Source organism: Leptinotarsa decemlineata, unplaced genomic scaffold (assembly GCF_025532065.1).
Source record: "Leptinotarsa decemlineata unplaced genomic scaffold, Ldec_3_MD MMD2_tig00005350, whole genome shotgun sequence".
Lineage (NCBI taxonomy): Eukaryota > Metazoa > Arthropoda > Insecta > Coleoptera > Chrysomelidae > Leptinotarsa > Leptinotarsa decemlineata.
Window position 1 is genome coordinate 6,865 of NW_027412620.1, and position 19,764 is coordinate 26,628.

The window sequence follows — 19,764 nt, forward strand, 5'->3', positions numbered from 1 at the left end:
ATAAGTTTAAAACTTTGATGAAAAAACATGGAATTGTAGGTGCCATTCAGTCTGAATGGCACCTACAAATGGTTGAATGTCTTGCCTGAAATCACAAAATCCTACAATGATACACGACACTCGAAGACGGGCATACAACCTTCGAAAATCACCAAAACCAACGAAAAACAAATTCTCAAATCAACATACACCCATCTGAAAATAGCTGGACCGAGAAAATTCAAAGTCGGTGATGTTGTACGAATCAGTAAGGCGAAACACGTTTTTGAAAAAGGCTATACGCCCAATTGGACTACGGAATTATTCAAAATTATCAAAGTCAACATTACCAACCCTGCCACCTTTATGCTAGAAGATATGCGTGCACCTATTAGGGGTGCTTTCTATGGGGAAGAATTACAAAAAACTGCAAATCCTGATATATATCTCGTGGAAAAAATCTTGAGGAAAAAAGATAAAAAAAATGTACGTTAAATGGCTAGATTTGGATAACAAACACAACAGTTGGATCGAAAATGTCGATTTTGTATAGAATATTATGGAAAACAAGCACACTGACAATATATTGGAGGGCCTTTTGTGAAGAAATATTTGTGTGTTCAATAAACGCACAATATCTGAAATGGATCACGTGATCTGAAGCTATAAGAGCGCATACAAACACAGATGGATATTCAGTTTGAAAACGACAATGTCTCTCGATAGTGGTTACGGTAGTGAAGTTGAAGTAATGTTCGACAGTGATGGTGAAGATTACAATGGAACTCTGAATGCAATAGACAGAGCGTTGGAGCTATACGAAATGGCTGCTCGAAACGAACACCAATTGCTGTTGATGGCATTCCCCATGTCATCTTATGAAATTCGATGTGGTCTAAGTCCATGCAGAGACTTCAGCCCATGCATAATTTTGAAACAGCAGTTCTCCATTCGTTCCATCAATATAACAAGTTATGAATGGGCGACCCTCATTGACATCCTGCAAAAATAAAGGAGAATTTCTTTGAATCACAAATCGATGAATTTGTAGACGAATATGATCCAATTACAACACGTTGCGGGGATTACATTTACGTCACATAGTACATCGAAAGTAATACCAAACAAGTTTACATTTCCAAGGACACCACGAACATGGAGCTGTTTCAAAGAGATGTAAACGAGATCGTGAATACTCACCTTGGTGTGCTCTCTGACCGTATCGCTATGCTGATGCTTTCAACTTTTGTGATTATTATCGAGGTGTTTTCAATATAATAAAATCATGGTTACGTGAAAATAAAACTAATTTAACTTTGGAAGAAATCGTAGAACAAAAAATAGTGTATGATTTATGTAATAAATGAGAAAATGTTGTAACATTTGTTTCATTTAATGTATGAGGTGAAAAAAAATTCATATTTAAAAAGTTGTTTGATTTAATATAAAATACCAAAATTTCAATATATATTTTATTCAAATTTTATCAACGTGTGTGTACAACAATAAATAAGTATACAAAATTTCAATATACTTCATTCAAATTATATCAACGTGTACATGTACAATAATAAATAGTATACAAAAACTGAAATAGTCAAACATATTTCTGTTTGCAGTCAATTCTTGAATGGTGGTCTCCTACCGCTGTTGAAAATTCTGAGAGTAACACACATCAGTCATATTCAAACAAGGACAAAATTTATCAATGAATCACATCAAGAGAAATAAAATCCAAATGATAACCTCATTTCAAGCTATAGTGCCCCAAAGGTAAAGTGTCAGATGATTTGGGGATTAATATTCGTTTATCGTCGGGTGGACTCGAGCCTATTTTCACCTGCTGAAAACGTTGTGAGCGTATGATCGAATAGTAAACTGCTCACATATTTTTTCTTTAAAATTTCTGAGACAATCGATATAATCTTTGAAATCAATTTTATTTTTGACTATTATATCGAATTCCCTTTGATTTTTTGATAACTTTTCCACCCTGTACTTTGTAGGTGTACATTTCGGAACGTAACCCTGCAAAGTGCGCGATGATTTTACAATTTGCCCCATCCCAGGAATTTTTTTATTCACAAGTGGAATTTGAAACTTATTATCGGGCGAATAATCGGAAGTATAAAATTTTGATAAGTTCTTTTTAATGAGTTCTGAATAGACAATTTCACAAGTTATTTCGTAGATGAAGCTATCTATATCTGTATACATTAACTTGCAATTTTCTATACCTATAGTGGGCACCATGAAATCGTAATGGAAATCAGACATGCATGTTTTTGAAATATCTAATATTGCCATTCCGATGTACAAAGGATGTACAAGTTCAGTCTTTCTTAATTCAATAGCCACCAAGTCTGTATCGAAAACGGTTCGACTCTGAAATCGGGGACTCGCAATTAAATTTTTGGCGCTATAACGACCGTTCCAGGAATTCACAAGTTTGACCACCCTGTGTAACCGAATGTTTTCCATCGTTTTCCCAAAAATAGTATTTACCATTAGTTTATATAGATTTTTGCCAAAAAAACTGGTGGCTGCAGCCCTTAGACGAGTATTCAACTCGATGTAGGGACGCAGCCTTGCAGATTGTTTGAATTTCACAACCCGATGAATTTTGGTTAGAATCAAACCGTTTTTCAATGCTTGTTTCAAGTTGCGATAATGCAAAATATATTTGTCTTTATTATACACGCTACCCATTAATTTTTTTTGTTTGGAATTTGGTGGTGCTTGATGCTCTGGACAAAACAGAAAATCTTTATGTGAATCATGTAATCTCTCAGGGTATTCCAAATCAACTTCCAATATGTAGCCTTCTGAAGCATTGTCAGGAATTTCAGTTACATCTTTGTCAAAATTTTCCACCCACTGAAAACCGTCGTAAGGTAAAAATTCTGACATTGCAAACCCATATAAATTATTAACGTCTAAATATAAAAGATATTATGAAGGTTTTATGTATTTATTATTTGCTTCAGAATATCTATTTGAACAAACCGATATTCCGCCCCTTATCCCCTTTTCTACAAACATAATCATGTCAATGTCTTTTAAAATTTGTAATTTACATTTCGTATACTTCAACATGGCATCCCACGTGTACCAGGTATAGTATAATACCATGCGGGGTCCAACCAAACGTCTGCCAGTAATAAAATATCTGTTTTCAAATATAGGTCCGCATACGAACCCAAATTTGTAATTTCGAATGATTCCCAAACATTTTGTGCGTGATCATATTTCTCTTCTGTTATGTATTCATCATTTAATTTATTATAGAATTCTTCTCGTGATGGTAACTCGGTGATGTTCAATTTTTCCATGCTATCTATATAATCATACGGAAATACCCCCATTCTGGTGAGAAGAGCCAATTTCTCATCATCTAAATGACTAAATTCTTTTTTTAAAATTTCCAAATCATTTTGATCCAATGTGGATACTAATTCATCCAACGATGTTCCCATGAATCGAAAAGAATCTATAAATCGAAATTTAATTTTAGTTTCAGCACCCTTCTGTGTAAAGGAAATGTATTTTTCTTTATTTGAGGGAAGTATGCTCACACAGCCTTTTTTTGCGATATCTCTGATAATGAAGTGACTGTCGTATCCTGAAATATTATGAAAAGTAATGGGTACCACGAATAATTTTCGAAAGTTGACATTACAGGGGGCTTGGTGCGCTAAACCGCGGAACGCCCCCGTATAGTGATCGTGATCGTACACAATAACATCTTTGGGGGCGAACGGTTTTTCGCAAATATGACAAGTCGTTGCAGCACCGATATTATTTAAAGACACTGTCATAGGCTCAATATTCTTTATTTTTGATTCAACAAATTTTGCAATATCAGACAACTCATCGGCAAATCATTTCATACAGTCCTCACCTCGATAGCTTTTGAAATGAGAAAGACTGGCGTCATAGGAACACTTGAAGTAGTAGCCTGCACTGAAAGGTATATGTTTTTGGTATTTTGTAGTTTTGTTACATATGCTTTCGTTACATTTTTCCAACAGTGACTCAAAATCAGCAAAAATTATAAACGGGCATTTTTGTTTATAAACATAATTTCGAAATTCCACATAATCGTATGTAGGAAAGGAAATTTTACAGTCATTAACTTTTTCGCACAAAACAGTATTATCATTTAATTTTTGCTGACTTGAAAAATAATTGAGGCATGTTCAGTTGTCTAAGTCTAGACATATCTTTGATCGAACAATAATGGAATTTAATTTCAGTCTCGTCATCATCATTAATTGGTGGAGCCTCATGATCATTCAATTTTGGAAAATATTTGTCTTGAATTAATAACAAATTAACATGTCTGTCTCGTTTTGTTGTCGTGAGTCTGGCAGGTACTACTACAAAAAATTATTTTTCCTTTGCTTGATTCAATTCTAAAGAGTAAACGTTAACCGAAATATCATTAAGTTTTTCAAATTTGGAAATTTGTTGTAAATTCATTGGAGTATTTAGCCCTGTAGTATTCAAAACTGTAGAATAGTGTGGATATTTTGACACTCTTTGTGGATGTTTTGCTACAGGATACAAGGCGCTAATAATACTCCAAAAGAAGCACATTTCGTCATCGTTTTATACATTAATGCATGCCTCCTTCATTGCTATTTCTGGTGGCAATGGAATGAAAGAAGAACCGTTACCAATCACATATTTATTTATTGCTACTTCCAACAGAAGAATCGATAACTTTATTTGGTGTACTGAAATATTTGCGATCAACAATTTCCTCATCACTCGATTTTTTAATAAAATCCCCTGAAAATGTAAAATTAATTTTGAGACATGAAATTTGTTTTAAAATTTTGGAAATCTCGCGTTTGAATAGTGAGAAAGCATCGCCTAGAAACTTTTTAGGATCTGTATGAGTTAAATTGATGATTACTCCCGTTGTTACTCTACGATTGAAAACATTGTTAACAGTTTGCCACTTTACCCTGGAGCTTCGTCGCTTCAAACCCGAGCCTGTATGTTCATTATTCATCATTTTGATAATCACTTTAAAGCGTTTCAATTCCCCAATTTTTGTAATTATTTTCTTTTTTTCCTCAACCGAAAATTTAATTTTTTTTCATAGCTAAAACGCATTTCCTTATATGTTTATTAATAAATTGCATAGTTTTTGGCAATATACTCTGAATAATTATCTCTAATGACTAAAAGGTAATTATCAATTACCGACTTGGTTTTTGGAAAATCAATCATTTGGATTTTATTTATTGACATGACTCAGCGATATTTTGTTCCGAATAAAATTTTTGGTGTGATGAGTAGGTTCTGGAAGCTACAGAGAATTGAATCTCTGTTGGGATGGTTCTGGAAGCTGATGAGATTAAAGTTCGTTCTGGAAAGGTTGCTAAGACGGATTTGGATGTAGTTGTTGAGTAAACTCTGAACTGATACTGCACACGTTGATGTAGTGTTCTGAGATAAATTCAATCTTCAACATAAATATACACCAAAGAAAAATAAAATTCAAGAATGGGGGTAATGTCTTTCATGAAGTGATTGTGAAAAATGAGCAAGCTACAGTTATAATTGAAAAAATCAACTGTCATTCAAAACAAGGAATTTAAAACACATATTCTGTACCAGACACATAAAAAGTATTGAAAACACTACTTTATACGGATCATATCTATGAATGAAAAAATGTTTGAGTTGAACAAAAAGTATTGTATTCAACAACAAACTCTATACATATATTGAAAAAGAAAAAATGGGAAAGCAGTACTAACCTCAATTTCGTACAATTTCCAATGAAACAACACGACATCGTATTTTTCTGATGAAAAATTCTTTTAAATGGGGGTGGTAATAAATTGTTGTTGTTAATTGGTTTCCTCTTCACGACTGAACTTGAATTTTAGAAAATCCACCTGCGAGAAACCGAAAATAAAAAAACAATTAATGTTTCGAATTATACGAACACTCTCTCAATAAACAACAACATGAATGAAAGTTATTCGTTACTTACTATGCGTTTTATTCAACTAGAAAGCTGCTCACAAAATTAGCTTCTGTTTACTACATCATAAATGTGTATATAGACAAGCTATGGCATTGTCAAAGGCTAATAGATAAAATACGAAAAAACTCTTATTCAGCTTGGATGATTTTCGAGTAAAATGCATAATCACGTTTCCCGGTTATGAGGCTGCCATCTAATAAAACATCAAAACAAATTGTGCGATACAATAATTACTGTAAGACATAGTATTCGAGAAAAATGGATGTCAGCAATTACCGGTTCTTATCTTTTATTCATTATTGAAGCTTGAGAAATATTAGCAATTATCATTTCTTATCTTCTGATGTATGTAGGATAAAAATAGTAGTCCAGGGTTGGCTTAAGGAATATGTAAATACCTCTGAACCGTTTTGTGTTACGAAATAATTGAAAAAAACGTTAACCCTCAAAAAGTATGTATAAAAAAACAGTCAAGTAAATTAATCTGAGAAAATTTTTGGAAATTTAATGATAATTCAACATCAACTCTCACCACCTTTGAATAAATTCATTTGAGAGAAAGTTAAAAAACGTATAAAAAATCTTGCAATAAAAATTCATAAAGTGAGCATGAAAAACACTTTCAGATAAAATCGTTGCACTTGTCACTAGTATCACTGATACAACTAACTGATCATTTCGCCTCGCAGGAGGTATTTATAGGAAAATAAGTGATGACAAATTATGAAATCAAACAAAAAGTCTTTGTTCCGTCGCTTTGAGAACTGCTTATCTCTGGTTGCTGATTCAGCATTGACAGTGATCAATGTCACCTTGGGTAAGAATAGGAAAATAGGTGATGACATATTATGCAATCAAACAAAGAGCCTTTGTTTCATCGCTTTGAGCCACGAGTCTGGCTTTATCGATAAGTGATGGCGATAATTCTACATACCTGTATTATATATTCTTACCAACTTGAAATAAAACAAAAAATGTACTGTTTAAATCAAAATATTCATTTTTTTATGAAATTTCATAATTTTTGTACAACTCCAATCAAAATACATGCTGACATCGTAGATTCTATGATAACTTTATAAGTCGGTAGCCAAGCGGTTCGGCGTGGGTGCTTTGTTCACTCACTCGAATTGACTGCCGTGTTGGTCGGTGGTTCAAGCCCTAGTCTGAACGATCGTTCTTCACTTGCTGCCGTCCAACCCGTGTTAGGAATCACACGTTAAAAGGTAAGACCTCGTTAATCCTTAGCTCGTACAAGTTTCGACTTCTGAGGGTTGTCGTTCGTAGGGGTGCGACAGCTGGTTAACGGAAAAACAGGAAAAACAGAAACGTCAAATTCCATTTGTGATTACTTTTTCTCTGGCCTTGTTGCGTGTTCTGGAACAAATTCAACAGTTTTTTGTATTTAAATGACGAAGATATTGAAATATCTTTTTCAATTCACATTTAAATGGTGTATTCTTTGGAATTGCGCCTGCGCAAATACTGCTAACTGACCCTCATTGACTGATGTCGAACGAATCGATTTCCATTGTTTACATCTATAAACACTAGCCTTCACGGATACTTCCTTGGAATTCCACTCACATTCGGTACGTTTACATATTGAACAAAAATTATTGTAGTCGGAAGCACAAAATTTGTTTTTCAGCATCGTTGACGACATATTCTACACTCTGAGGCTGGAACACTTTGTCTTGAATGTGTAAATTTTTCAACTGCTTAAGAACCTTTTTCTTTTCCTCATATAATGAATATCATTACTTATTTGTTGAACACGTCTCTCAAATTCCTCTATTTTACGTCTGTATTCTCTGAATGTCATTATAATACTAATTTTTGTTCACCAACGACGTACGAAACATCGTTTTCTTTCCAATCTCATATCAAATGTAACTGACTAATGGTGTACAATTATTCAAACACGAAAACGGCTACGATAATAACAATGAAACGATAACGAATAAACGCAAGCAAAACGGTCGAATACTTCGCTGCCCCCATTGCCCTCACGTTGAGTCCACGACGCTTAACCTCTCGACACTTTTGGATCTCATCTTTCTCCTGATGATGCTAACTTGGTTAACAAAGATACGAGACTTAGTGCCTTTTTGGCATGTTGGAATCCTAGACTTCTGTTAAACTGACATGTTTTTTCTTAGATATATTTTGACGTACCCTGTACACTTCGACGCCATGTTTTATCTTTTAATGATATATGTTGAGACCTCCCGTACACAGTCGTATTCCTAACTCTTCATTTTCAAACCGGCAACGTACATTGCCCCATAAACAACGATAAATTTTACAACCGACAACGCCGAACCTGCCATGCTGGCATTGGCAGCGTATAACCTCGATTCCATCGCCATCTCTCTTTGCCTCGATTACGTCACACGCGTCACACATATACACATTTTTACATGAAATATTAATTATTTCCCAAATCTAAGTATATTTTCCTATCTTCAACATGATAATGACGATTACAGTCTACGGAAATAAAAAAAATGCTGTCAATTATAATGAATGAGTCAATTTCGGTCTCGACAAAACTATATATACTAACATTAAATACCCAACATTCGCAGTTACTTTCAATATCTTACGTTGGTGTAGAGGCTAAGGACAATGTCTACAACGCGGACGATCCCGGTTCGAATCTCATAACTTTTTTTAATTAAAATCACGTGACAAGGGGGCCCAGGGGTGAGGCGGAGTCACAAGAGGGGCCGATGGGTGATGCGGAGTACTAAGGGGACCGAGGGGCAGAGTTCCATGCTTTCCGATACTAATTCCATTCTGCGTCGATGACGTCACACGTTTCTCTCCTCCACTCACTAAAGTTTCTCTGTGAAATACCAGCGACTCACGACTTCGAAGTGGGCCAGAACATACATTGTTCATCTACTTTCATGGGAATACTTACATCGAATAAAGTATTGCGAAAATTTGTAATCTGAAAAAAGTCTACAGGGATTCGTTGAGTAATTCTTCACTTGATGAATCAGTTTCATTCGTATTGATGTCAACTGGAATTTTTTTTGCTGATGATAGATTTACCCAGTGTTCTGGTTTTCTTTAATTCTCTTAAATATTTCTTCTCCATTCTACAATCTGATTTTTCTCTTAACATCCTCTTTTTTATCTTGAATTCCTAAAAGTGAAGTTGAGCTCTTGTAATATCTTCCATAATCTAGTTCTTTTTATATCAGAAAAAAACCGTTTTCACGAATAACTGACAAAACTTTATTTAATGTAGGTATTTCGTTTTATATGTCAAAAGATTGTACACTTCTTCGTCAATAACCAAACACTTTCTCCCAGTGGATACTTTCGACTCCAAAAAGCTGTTGTTTTCCTTAAGTTCCTAAAGAAATCTAAAAATTGTCGATCTATTGACACCGGTCATACTCGGGCATTTTTGCACTAGTTCCTCCTTACTTTTATTTCGGGCGAGCATTGTATTCTTAAAGAAATATAAACTTGTGACGAACCAAAAAGACAAACATCGTAATTAAAGTATGTAGGCCCGGAGAAGAGTTAAATTGATCAGTTAACTCAAAATCAGCCGCGCCACCAATTAGCTTAATTAAAAGAAAGCCCCGATGCGTTCTGACTGTCCCGTCGATCAAGATAAGAATTGTCGGCATTGATGTAATAGTCATAAAACCTGTCATCGCTAATTTGCTGTCGATAATTAATGGGGTCAGAATCTAGCGACACGCTAGGAAAGTCACGTAGACACCCACGTGTTCAAATTATTGCATCATTATTCGTAGTATAAATATGAGAACGAAATTTTCATTTAGTCAGTCCAGTTTGGTCAGTCGAAGTGAAGCCTTCTTTTTTAGTGAAAGTTTACGCGAAATCATTCAAAAATGTTAGTTAGTTCAGTTTGTTAATAATAGTAAAAATGTAATCAGTTCAGTTTGAACCATCAAGTGGAAGCTATCTCCGTCAGTGAAAGTGAAAAATACGCGTAATTAAAATAAAATGTAATCAATTGAAAGTGAAGTTCCATAAATACCAGTGTTATTTCCGAAATAGGCGGAAAGTTTTTCGATCTTGAAATGAACCGACTGTAAAACGCGAGAAATTACGTGTATAAAATTGAAGGAAAGCAATCAGTCCCCGATATCGAAATAGATCAAGCAGGCGTTATCGGTGAATTCCAAAGAAAGGAAAAGATATAGCAATTTATTACCGAAACCGAAGGATGAAGTATTATATTTTACATTTATCCTTATGTGAGTATCATTCTGAAGAAAAAACTGAACTTTTTTTGGCAATTAAGGCGTAATGAGTCTGAATGTCGAGAATAACAATCTCCGAAGATTGATAAAAGGTGCCGTTACTTTTCTCTCGAAAATCTGTTCGAACAATGTCCGTTGTTTATTGATTATGTCTTGAAGAGTTACTGAATCCATTGTTATTATGTGTTATGTCTATACTATGTTTATTGCAAATGATTTATAGAATGATATTTCGGTTTTAACTATGTTCTATACGATGTATGTACTATGATTTGTGTGTAATGTTTTATGAAGAAATCATTGCTGGCCTTGTCGATTGTGTCATATATGGTTTGCGTAACGATATATAGAATGGTTGTTCAATCACATTCGTAATCATTGTGCTATGTGTTATTACTATTTATGTTTTGGTATGATCGGGAACAGGTGAGCAGAATCTCAGATATGATAATAGCATTGAAATCCAATAATTTATGTATGTGACATTGTTATGATTTTTATTGCAATAAAGTTGTGTATTCGTGTATTTACATTGTTATGTCTAGGTATTGATGATTTATTGATATGTGCTCTGAATACATTGATACTCTAAAATTTTAGACAAGTGTATTGGATGCTTGTAAATGATTGGTAAACCTGTCAAATTATTTCTCCTATGCATACAGGGGTGTGTTGAAGAGCAATGATTGTATATTGGTATCGTTTCTGCGCTGAGTTATCAAAATTAAGTAAAATGGCGTACCTGTTGTTTGTAATAAAATTTAGCGAAAGTAATGTTAACGTACACGTTTTTCATTTTAACAGATAATTGTCCCGACAGTATACGTTTAGGTAATTACTATGCGCCTGCTGTCCTTTGTCTCATTTATTTTGCCGTCGTAATATTAAGTTCTTTTTCTTATTTAATAAATGTTTAGAATGTATGTTGACTCGTCATTCAGTTGGTTTATAACAAACATCTCCGGTATACAGCTCCTTTGCCGTAGAGAGGGTAAATTCGAACGTTCCGAGAGTATGAAGTACGGCTGGTTTGGTCCACTGCATAAGATCAGGTAGACGAGGTGGCTCATTCCCTACCTATGGTACATGTCCAAAACACCAAGCTATAGAAAGGCCGCGTCACAAACCTTCATAATAATTGTTTTTTTTCATTTATATTTAATGCTGACAGTTTCGGACGGTTCACGGTTCCCGAACAACTAGGTTCCATGTTGTATAGCTTTTTATTCAACGCGATCTCGAAGTAAACTGAAGAATATCACGACTAACCCCTCTACCATGGCTTTTAAACTTCCAACAGAAAATAATTTAATATTTTCTTTCTGTGCAGTTGTGTCTCTTGACGGTAATAATCAAAGGAATATCTATTTATACCGCCTTCAGAAAAACAATGTTTTTTCAATCCCCTCCAACTAAATACTTATTTGTTGGAGAATGTTTTAACATTCGTCGTAATTTATTTGTTATTTTGTTTGTAATGAATGAAATTTTTTATTAATAAATTTTGTATATTCATTTATTCAATTCGTTGAGAAAAATGATTTGAATGCAGTACGCCTGTGGCACTAATATATAAATATACTGCTGTAGTTTCTCTAATTTCTGGACAGACTATAACAGCTAACGAATTGGAGAAAGCAGAGAAAATTTTGGTAAAGAATTATTGAAGAGTTTGTTTTCCCAGATATATTCAGAATTTGGAATTTGCAAAACCCCTCGATAGACAAGTAATTTGGTTGGTCTCTTTCCGACTATGTAAAAGTTTTTTATTTCTTGGTGGAAGAGCTAATTTGAGAACTTGTATGCAAGAATCCACGAGGCATCCACTGATTTTGTAACACTCCTCAATTTCAAAAATGCAAATTTGATAAAGTAAATTCAAAATTATTGGAAGTTACACCTTTTGCTGATAGGCTGCTCGGATTGATTCAGTGAAGGTGTGCCTAAGTTCAACAAATGATTAATCAATAGTTAATTCAGACTAATTAATCTATTCAATGAACCATGAGTGTACTTGACTTTTTCAGATAGGAGGGAACCAGGTTGCAAAAGTCACAACCAAAGAGAAAAGTAATATGATAATGTAATTTGTATCTAGCTTGGATGATAAGGCAAAATTATTATAGGAAAACAATTAACAACTTCATTTCCTTGTACTTGAGTAATAAGGCTGCAGGCCAAACATATTATGTGATTCAATAACGTGGTTTATTTGTGAATACCGGGGGTGGTTGAGTTTTTGTCGATGGTCCTTATGAAGAGTTACGCTGTACTTAATGGCTGCAGAGACTGTTGACCATCTGATTTGGCTGTATTTCAAGGTTGTGGAGACTTTGTGAACACCTGATTTTTGGCTCACATTAGAGTGTCTCTTTGACCCTGTTAGATATGGGACCTCCTTATGGTATCGGACCTTCACCCAGTATACGGTTTTCTCGATGTGCGAAACAATGAAATGAATCAGAAAAAGTTGTTACAGTGATGGGGGGAATAAATGATATCCTTAGAAACTGAATAATATATTCTGAATTTTATTAAACAAGAATTTCACTAGAAATTTAATTATGTGAAAAAGTTACAAGTGGAATGAATATTCCAAAAGTAATATTTTCCAAAAAAAGGAATAATAGTTGGTATTGATCAATTTCAAATCAAAATAATCAAAAACAGAATTGACAGCTCATCCAAGGAAATAAATATCAATAGTAAGGTATTAAACAAACATAGGCCATAATCTTACATACATTTTAATATACCTCAAAGGCAATAAATAACAAAATATAGTAATTTCAATCAATGAAGGTTGACAAGTCCTCAATAATAATATGCCAGATAATATTAGATATGAAAATGAATATATGAATGATTAGAATGAAAAATAAGAAATAAAACTTTCTAGGTTTTTTAACCAGCATTATTTATACTTTTATATATTTTTTCAAAAATTTTCAGCAAAAAATAGTTGCTATCAATATGACCATTTCATTAAATTTATACTGATAAATTCACCATTATTTATTTTAGATTGAGAAAGGGGTACAACGGGATAACGTTCCTGATGTTTACTGGTTTAAAGTATCTGCTCTTCATGCTGTCACGGACCTATATGGAGAAAATTCAACACAAGTCCAAGAAGCACACCAACTGTTAAATACAGTAATATTGAAATTAAATTCAGCATTTAACAAAGCCTATGATGGCTTTGCTCTCATCACTGTTGTAACTAGTGATGCTAGCCATACTAGGCGTAGTAGAAGTATTTTGGAAACCACTGAAACCAAATCTGATGTAAGTTATGAAATTCAAAGGAATGATCGAATGTAGTGTTATTCTCTTTTTCAGAAGGAGGAATACAACTTAGCGAGCTACTATAATAAAGATTATCCTGTGATTTTCAATATTATTCTTTGGTTTGGGATAATCATGTTGTTTTCTCTGATTGCCATCTGCTTATTTATCAGCAACATGGATCCTGGTCGTGATTCTATCATTTACCGTATGACAAGTACAAGGATGAAGAAAGAAAATTAGATATTGTCCATTCCAAACTTTATTGAAGTATTACATTGTTATAACTTTTTAAATTTTCCTACTGAAATTTTTTCCGAAAAAATCCAAGGTAAACGCTCACCCGCTCATCTTTAAAAAGTTCAATGGTCTACTAATACAATTTCATTTTTGAAAAACAATGTGGAATTTGTAGTTTAGGTATGTATATATGTAGTTAGTTTTTCTGAGTAATTTGTTTTGAATTGTAAAACAATTTTAAAAACTGTTGATGTGTACAATCGCTACAAAATTAATTTATAAATGTATTAAAGGGGTATTTGTTTCATTTCAAGTGGACTGAGAATATTCTGCAATAATGAAGTGGGTAGATAAATCCTTGCGAGAAAAATATCTGCTGAAAGGCGAATTAAAACTTTAGGCCTGTCAATTGAGATCTGGGCATTTTGACATGGTCCCAATTCAGAGCTCGCTATCTTGATTAAATTATTTATATTGAAGGTTAAAATATACCTGGGAATCAAGTAGTAGTAGTAGTTCTACCATGTAGTTCTGAATCCGTCAAGTTTTACCTATTATATACCCCATAACTACTGTTATAGTTATACCTGTAACACAATTTTAAATAATTTGTAAATTCAATTCTGTCGATGTATGATGTCATGTTCATTTGGTTTTGCAAGCTGTTTATAGTTTATAAAATACATTGTTTATTGTGTGAGTGAGACTTAGGAAGTGGAGTGATTTATCTTGAAGAATTAATTTTTTAAGTTTCTTGTATACCTATGGCATAATTAAAAAGGCCCCCTCTCATAAAGCTAAACATTATTCTTTTGCAAATCCTAAGAAGCTTATCTCATCTGAAGTATAATATATGATTTTATATATCAATAAACATACTGTTTGAACTGTTATTGAACGTGAAATAGAAAACTGGTTGAACTATAAAATCAAACATGAGTTGATATTCTAGTGTTGAATATTAGCAGAAAGAGATTTAAGAAATAATTGAGACTCTCGCCCCTACCCAGAGTCAGGCGACATTGATGAATTCAACTTCACTTGACCTTCAAAAAAGAAACAAAACTCAATTCCATCCTAGTTATCAGGTAAATCAACATACGTATTAGTAAATAAGGTAAAAGTACAAATGCAGTAGAAAATATTCAACAATATACCTATCAATTGAAATTATAAACCTGAAGCAGAGAAACAAACATTTTTATTTGAATAAAATATATTGAATTTCATTAGCTTAGACTTCCATTGTCTAATATGATATTATTTGAAGTCTGAAATAACAAATGAAATAAAAACTAAAAATCCCAAGATTGTTAGTTCCACAGTCGTCTTCGGGTGATGACTGGACTTATTCCTTGGAGTGATGACTATTTATTTATAAGTCATATGAGTGCTTTCACCTATCCTCTCTCTCCGCTTCACCGGGAGATGGTCGTTTGGCAGGAGTTAACCGTTTTCCGCTTTATTATGGGTTTCCATATGTTGTGTATCTTTACGCTAGTTTTCGACAGAATGTGTCGTTGGACAATAGGGGATAAGGGAAAGCACTTTTATGACCTATAAATAGTCACTTTTTGGAGGAATAACTCGAAGATGATTGTGGATACTAACAATCAAAACTGAAGTAACTTGGCTTGAAATTTTTGGATTTTTAATTTTTATTTAATTTTAATGGTTCAATTTTTTGCTTCATTTATGATTTTTTTCTTAATATAATTGATATTTTCACCTTTTTTTTTTAAATTTTCATTCATTATTTCAGATTTCAAATCATATCATATTAGACATTGGAAGGCGGAACTAATGAAATTCACCATAAAACACTGTCAACCATCTTCAAAAAAAAGTATATTTATACGAAAAATTCAGTTTTGCCTGAATTAAAAGAAAAAATCTCATTCTAGGGGAGATTGGGTGACAGTGAATCATTTTTTTTTAAAGAAATGTTACTCGCAAGTTTATGGCAAAATGATGCATCTCTGAAATTAAATAATAATTTGAATAGATAGATAGAGATATTTATTTGATAATGTTTTGTATAAAATACATTTATGACAAATTAAAAAAACAAATAGGTGCAAGGTACAAAGTTTTCTATAAAATAAAATAAACAGGAAAAGTTCAATATTTAGATATTATCTAAAGTAGAAGTCATTTCATGACGTGTGCTATACAAATTTACAAGGTAAAGACACTTTTTAGAAAAATGAGAGAGTATCCAATGTGACTCGGGAACAGGTCACTTAGGATCAATGCACGGGTGACAGTGAATCGACTGGGGCTTACAGGACCAATTGCAAAAAAATATTTAAAAACCTCAATTTTCATATTATATTTTTATTTGTACTACTAGACAGTCTTTTATGTCAAAATAATCTTATGAAAAATTAGCAATCACTTTTTAATGAACATAAAAATAGGTTTTCATAGACCTGAAATTAACAAATATAAACTCGTTATTTTAACAGTAATACGTGATTAAACTCGAAAATAAACATAAAATTAACATAAATTCGCTTTAGAAAAAATAATTGCAAAAAAACATATAAGTACTTTTTTTTTTTGTACTACTAGTCCTATAAACAAAATCAATCACATTTTGATGAACATAAAAATATCTTTTCTTATATCTAACAATTAACAAACATGAAATCGTTTTTTCAACTGAAGTAACTCGAGAACACAGATACAATTAACGCAAATGATATTAGAAAAATCTAGGTCAAAGTTATACAAACACTGTTTTTGAGTTACCGAAACAGTTCGGTTTTGGTAAAATCATCTTAATGTCATCCATGTAAGGCAACCAGAGGAATATCTGACACGATTGGCATGTGAAAATTATTTGGTATTTTGTTAGATCCTCTAAGAAAACTTACTTCAGTCTCATTTTCCAGTTTTCCTATAACTTTGGCTATAAATTCCTTTCCCTTTAACATGGAATTCATCAATAATAAAATCACCTACTTTAGGCAAACTTTGAATTGCAGGCAAGCAGTCAGGATCCACCACTGCATAATCAATCACCTTCTTCATCTTCCAATATTGGTTCTTCTTCAGAATAAAGACTTATATCATCTTCATTTTCACTGGAACTGTCTTGTAAAACTTTTCTTTTCTTTGTTTTTGCAATTGCCTTTCTCTGTTTTCATTTCTTTTCTTCTCTCAGTTGGTGTGTCGGTTGCAATCATTGATTTTCCTTTTCGTCTTGGAGCTCTTCCACATTTACGCGGACCTGCCTTATGTAGCCCTCGAAATTGGAATGGAGTTAAGAATGCTTTTTTACATTTGAGGAGGAGCTACCAGATGCAGTTGCAGTCGGATCCAAAATTGTATAGAAATAGTAATAGATTTATTCGAAATAGATATCCTAATATACATAAATATTATACAAATATATCAGTTACTATTGAACAAAATACAAAACAACTGAAATATATAAGACTTATATATAGTAGAACATTGTGTGTAAAACAAAGCAGTAGTAAATGATGAAGAGATTAATATAGAGAAGAATGATGAACAACTCAATTGGAATAATATTGTGCCCGTAGATATTGAGATAAGCAGCGTTTGAAAAGTTGGAGGGTGTTATTTTGTTTAATTTCATTAGGAAGACCAATCAACCGACAATTTCTGCTACCGCAGTTGTCGGTTGATTTGTCAAACCACCAACACTCACATAAAAACTTGTCGAGTCGACTTGGGTGTCACACCAATAGGTGATTCCACTTATGTTTCGCTTGCGTTTACGCAGCTATTTTCATCAAGTACTTTTCTGGTTTTTCACATTTTGTTTTCAATCGAAGACCGCCTGCCCGGTACTGACGATGCCCAATAGGCTGAAACAGCTGTCTACCGATGGCTCTTAAATTAAAATCAATATGGGAATGATCAGAGAGTACTTATCTATCCATACTTTGATTTTTATGGAATTATTTTCCAGCATTAACCTTTCTCGATTTTATATATATATATATATATATATATATATATATATATATATATATATATATATATATATATACAAAACTAAACTTGGGAATTTCTTTGGGTGAACAGCAGAACGGAAGTGTACTCTTATAACACAAGTTATTCCAATATTTCGATAAAATTTATTATCATCTTCAGGGAAAAGCTACAAATGTTTTATGGTGATAATACAATATGAAAAAGTTTTTTTTTATTTTAATAATGATATAAAATGTATGTATCCTCACTGGATACAAGAGGTGTCTACCTCTTTTAACTTGATGACTATTTTATTGTATTGACATGTTTCAATTGTTTAGATATAACATTCTTTTCGACACGCCCAACCTCACTAACAGTAAAAAAAATTTTTATATCATTATTAAAATTAAAAAAAAAAAAACTTTTTCATATTGTATTATCACCATAAAACATTTGTAGCTTTTCCCTGAAGATGATAATAAATTTTATCGAAATATTGGAATAACTTGTGTTATAAGAGTACACTTCCGTTCTGCTGTTCACCCAAAGAAATTCCCAAGTTTTGTTCTTAACTAGTCAGCAAAGACTGTCCTTCAACTATATATATATATATATATATATATATATATATATATATATATATATATATATATATATATATATATATATATATATATATATATATATATATATATTATCGAGTGTGCATGTTATAAATCAAAAATTAAACAATTTGTGGACACAACACTCAAAAAAGGGGGGCAAACCGCGGACACGTGTTTTTGGCTATTGGCCTCATCAGCGCGGTGCAGCCAAGGTAAAGATGGGAAATACTTGTTTGCCGAAATCAGGAAACAACACAAACGCACGGACTCAACAACATGAGCCAACCGCACATTTGTGGTTCCAGTTAGAAGACCTAGAATTCCCAGGCTACATCTAACATGACCGCCTCGTCTCTGCCAGACGTTCATTATGTGTAAACTGACCCTTAGCCTTCAGACCACCTCCACTTTTAATGTCATTCAGTCAACCAATCAGAAGCTACCGCGCATACAGCGGGAAATTCAAACCAGTAGATGAACAACACCGATACCAGCACACTTCAAGGCCATGCATCGCTGGTAAGTATTTCAGAGAGAAACTTTGGTGAGTGGAAGAGAGAAAGGTGTGACGTCATCGACGCAGGATGGAACGAGTATCGTAGCGATTCAAGCATGGAACTCGGTCTCCTTGGGACTCCGCATCACCCCTCGGCCCCCTTGTCTCATTCCAGTCACGTAATTTTAATTAAAAAAAGTTTATAGTTATGAGATTCGAACCTGGCCTCTACACCAACGTAAGATATTGAAAGTAACTGCGAATGATGGATATTTATAGCGTTAGTTTTGTCGGGACCGAAATTGACTCATTCATTATACTTGACAGCATTTTTTTTATTTCCGTTGACTGTAATCACCATTATCATGTTGAAGATAGGAAAATATACTTAGATTTGGGAAAGAATTAATATTTCATGTAAATATGTGTATGCGAGAGACGCGTGTGACGTAATCGAGGCAAAGAGAGATGGAAATGGTATCGAGGTTTTACTGGTTGCTAGCGCAAGCAGGTGTTGCCGGTTGTACAAATAAATCGTTGTGTATGGAGCAATGTAGCGTTGCCGGATACTTAGATTTGGGAAAGAATTAACATTTCATGTAAAGATGTGTATGTGTGTGCAAAAGCGAGAGACGCGTGTGACGAAATCGAGGCAAAGAGAGATTCATCTCTCTGGTATCGATACCATCTTCAGATGGTATCGAGGTTATACTCTGCCATGAAACGATGGAAGACATTAGAAAAAGAGTCAACATCAAACTCCTCACCAAATGGGCTGGTCGCTACGGAGCCAGAGTTCAAAAATTGTTTGATATTCAATGATAATTTGTTGGCAGTCGAACTGAGGAAACTGCAAGTTTATCTAAATAAACCGATACAAGTGGGACAAGCTATCTTAGACTTGGCAAAGACTACTATATACGATTTTCATTATGGCTA

The 19,764-nt window shown here is 33.4% G+C and overlaps 1 protein-coding gene across 1 annotated transcript; it reads left to right on the plus strand.

Annotated features, from left to right (window-relative positions):
• The first annotated feature begins 10,644 nt into the window (after positions 1-10,644).
• LOC141484252 (ATPase H(+)-transporting accessory protein 2-like) lies at positions 10,645-14,066 on the plus strand. Its single transcript, XM_074179331.1, has 3 exons — positions 10,645-10,668; positions 13,267-13,530; positions 13,585-14,066. The coding sequence occupies exons 1-3, from the start codon at positions 10,645-10,647 to the stop codon at positions 13,771-13,773; spliced, it is 477 nt and encodes a 158-aa protein (XP_074035432.1). The 3' UTR covers positions 13,774-14,066.
• Positions 14,067-19,764: the final 5,698 nt, after the last annotated feature.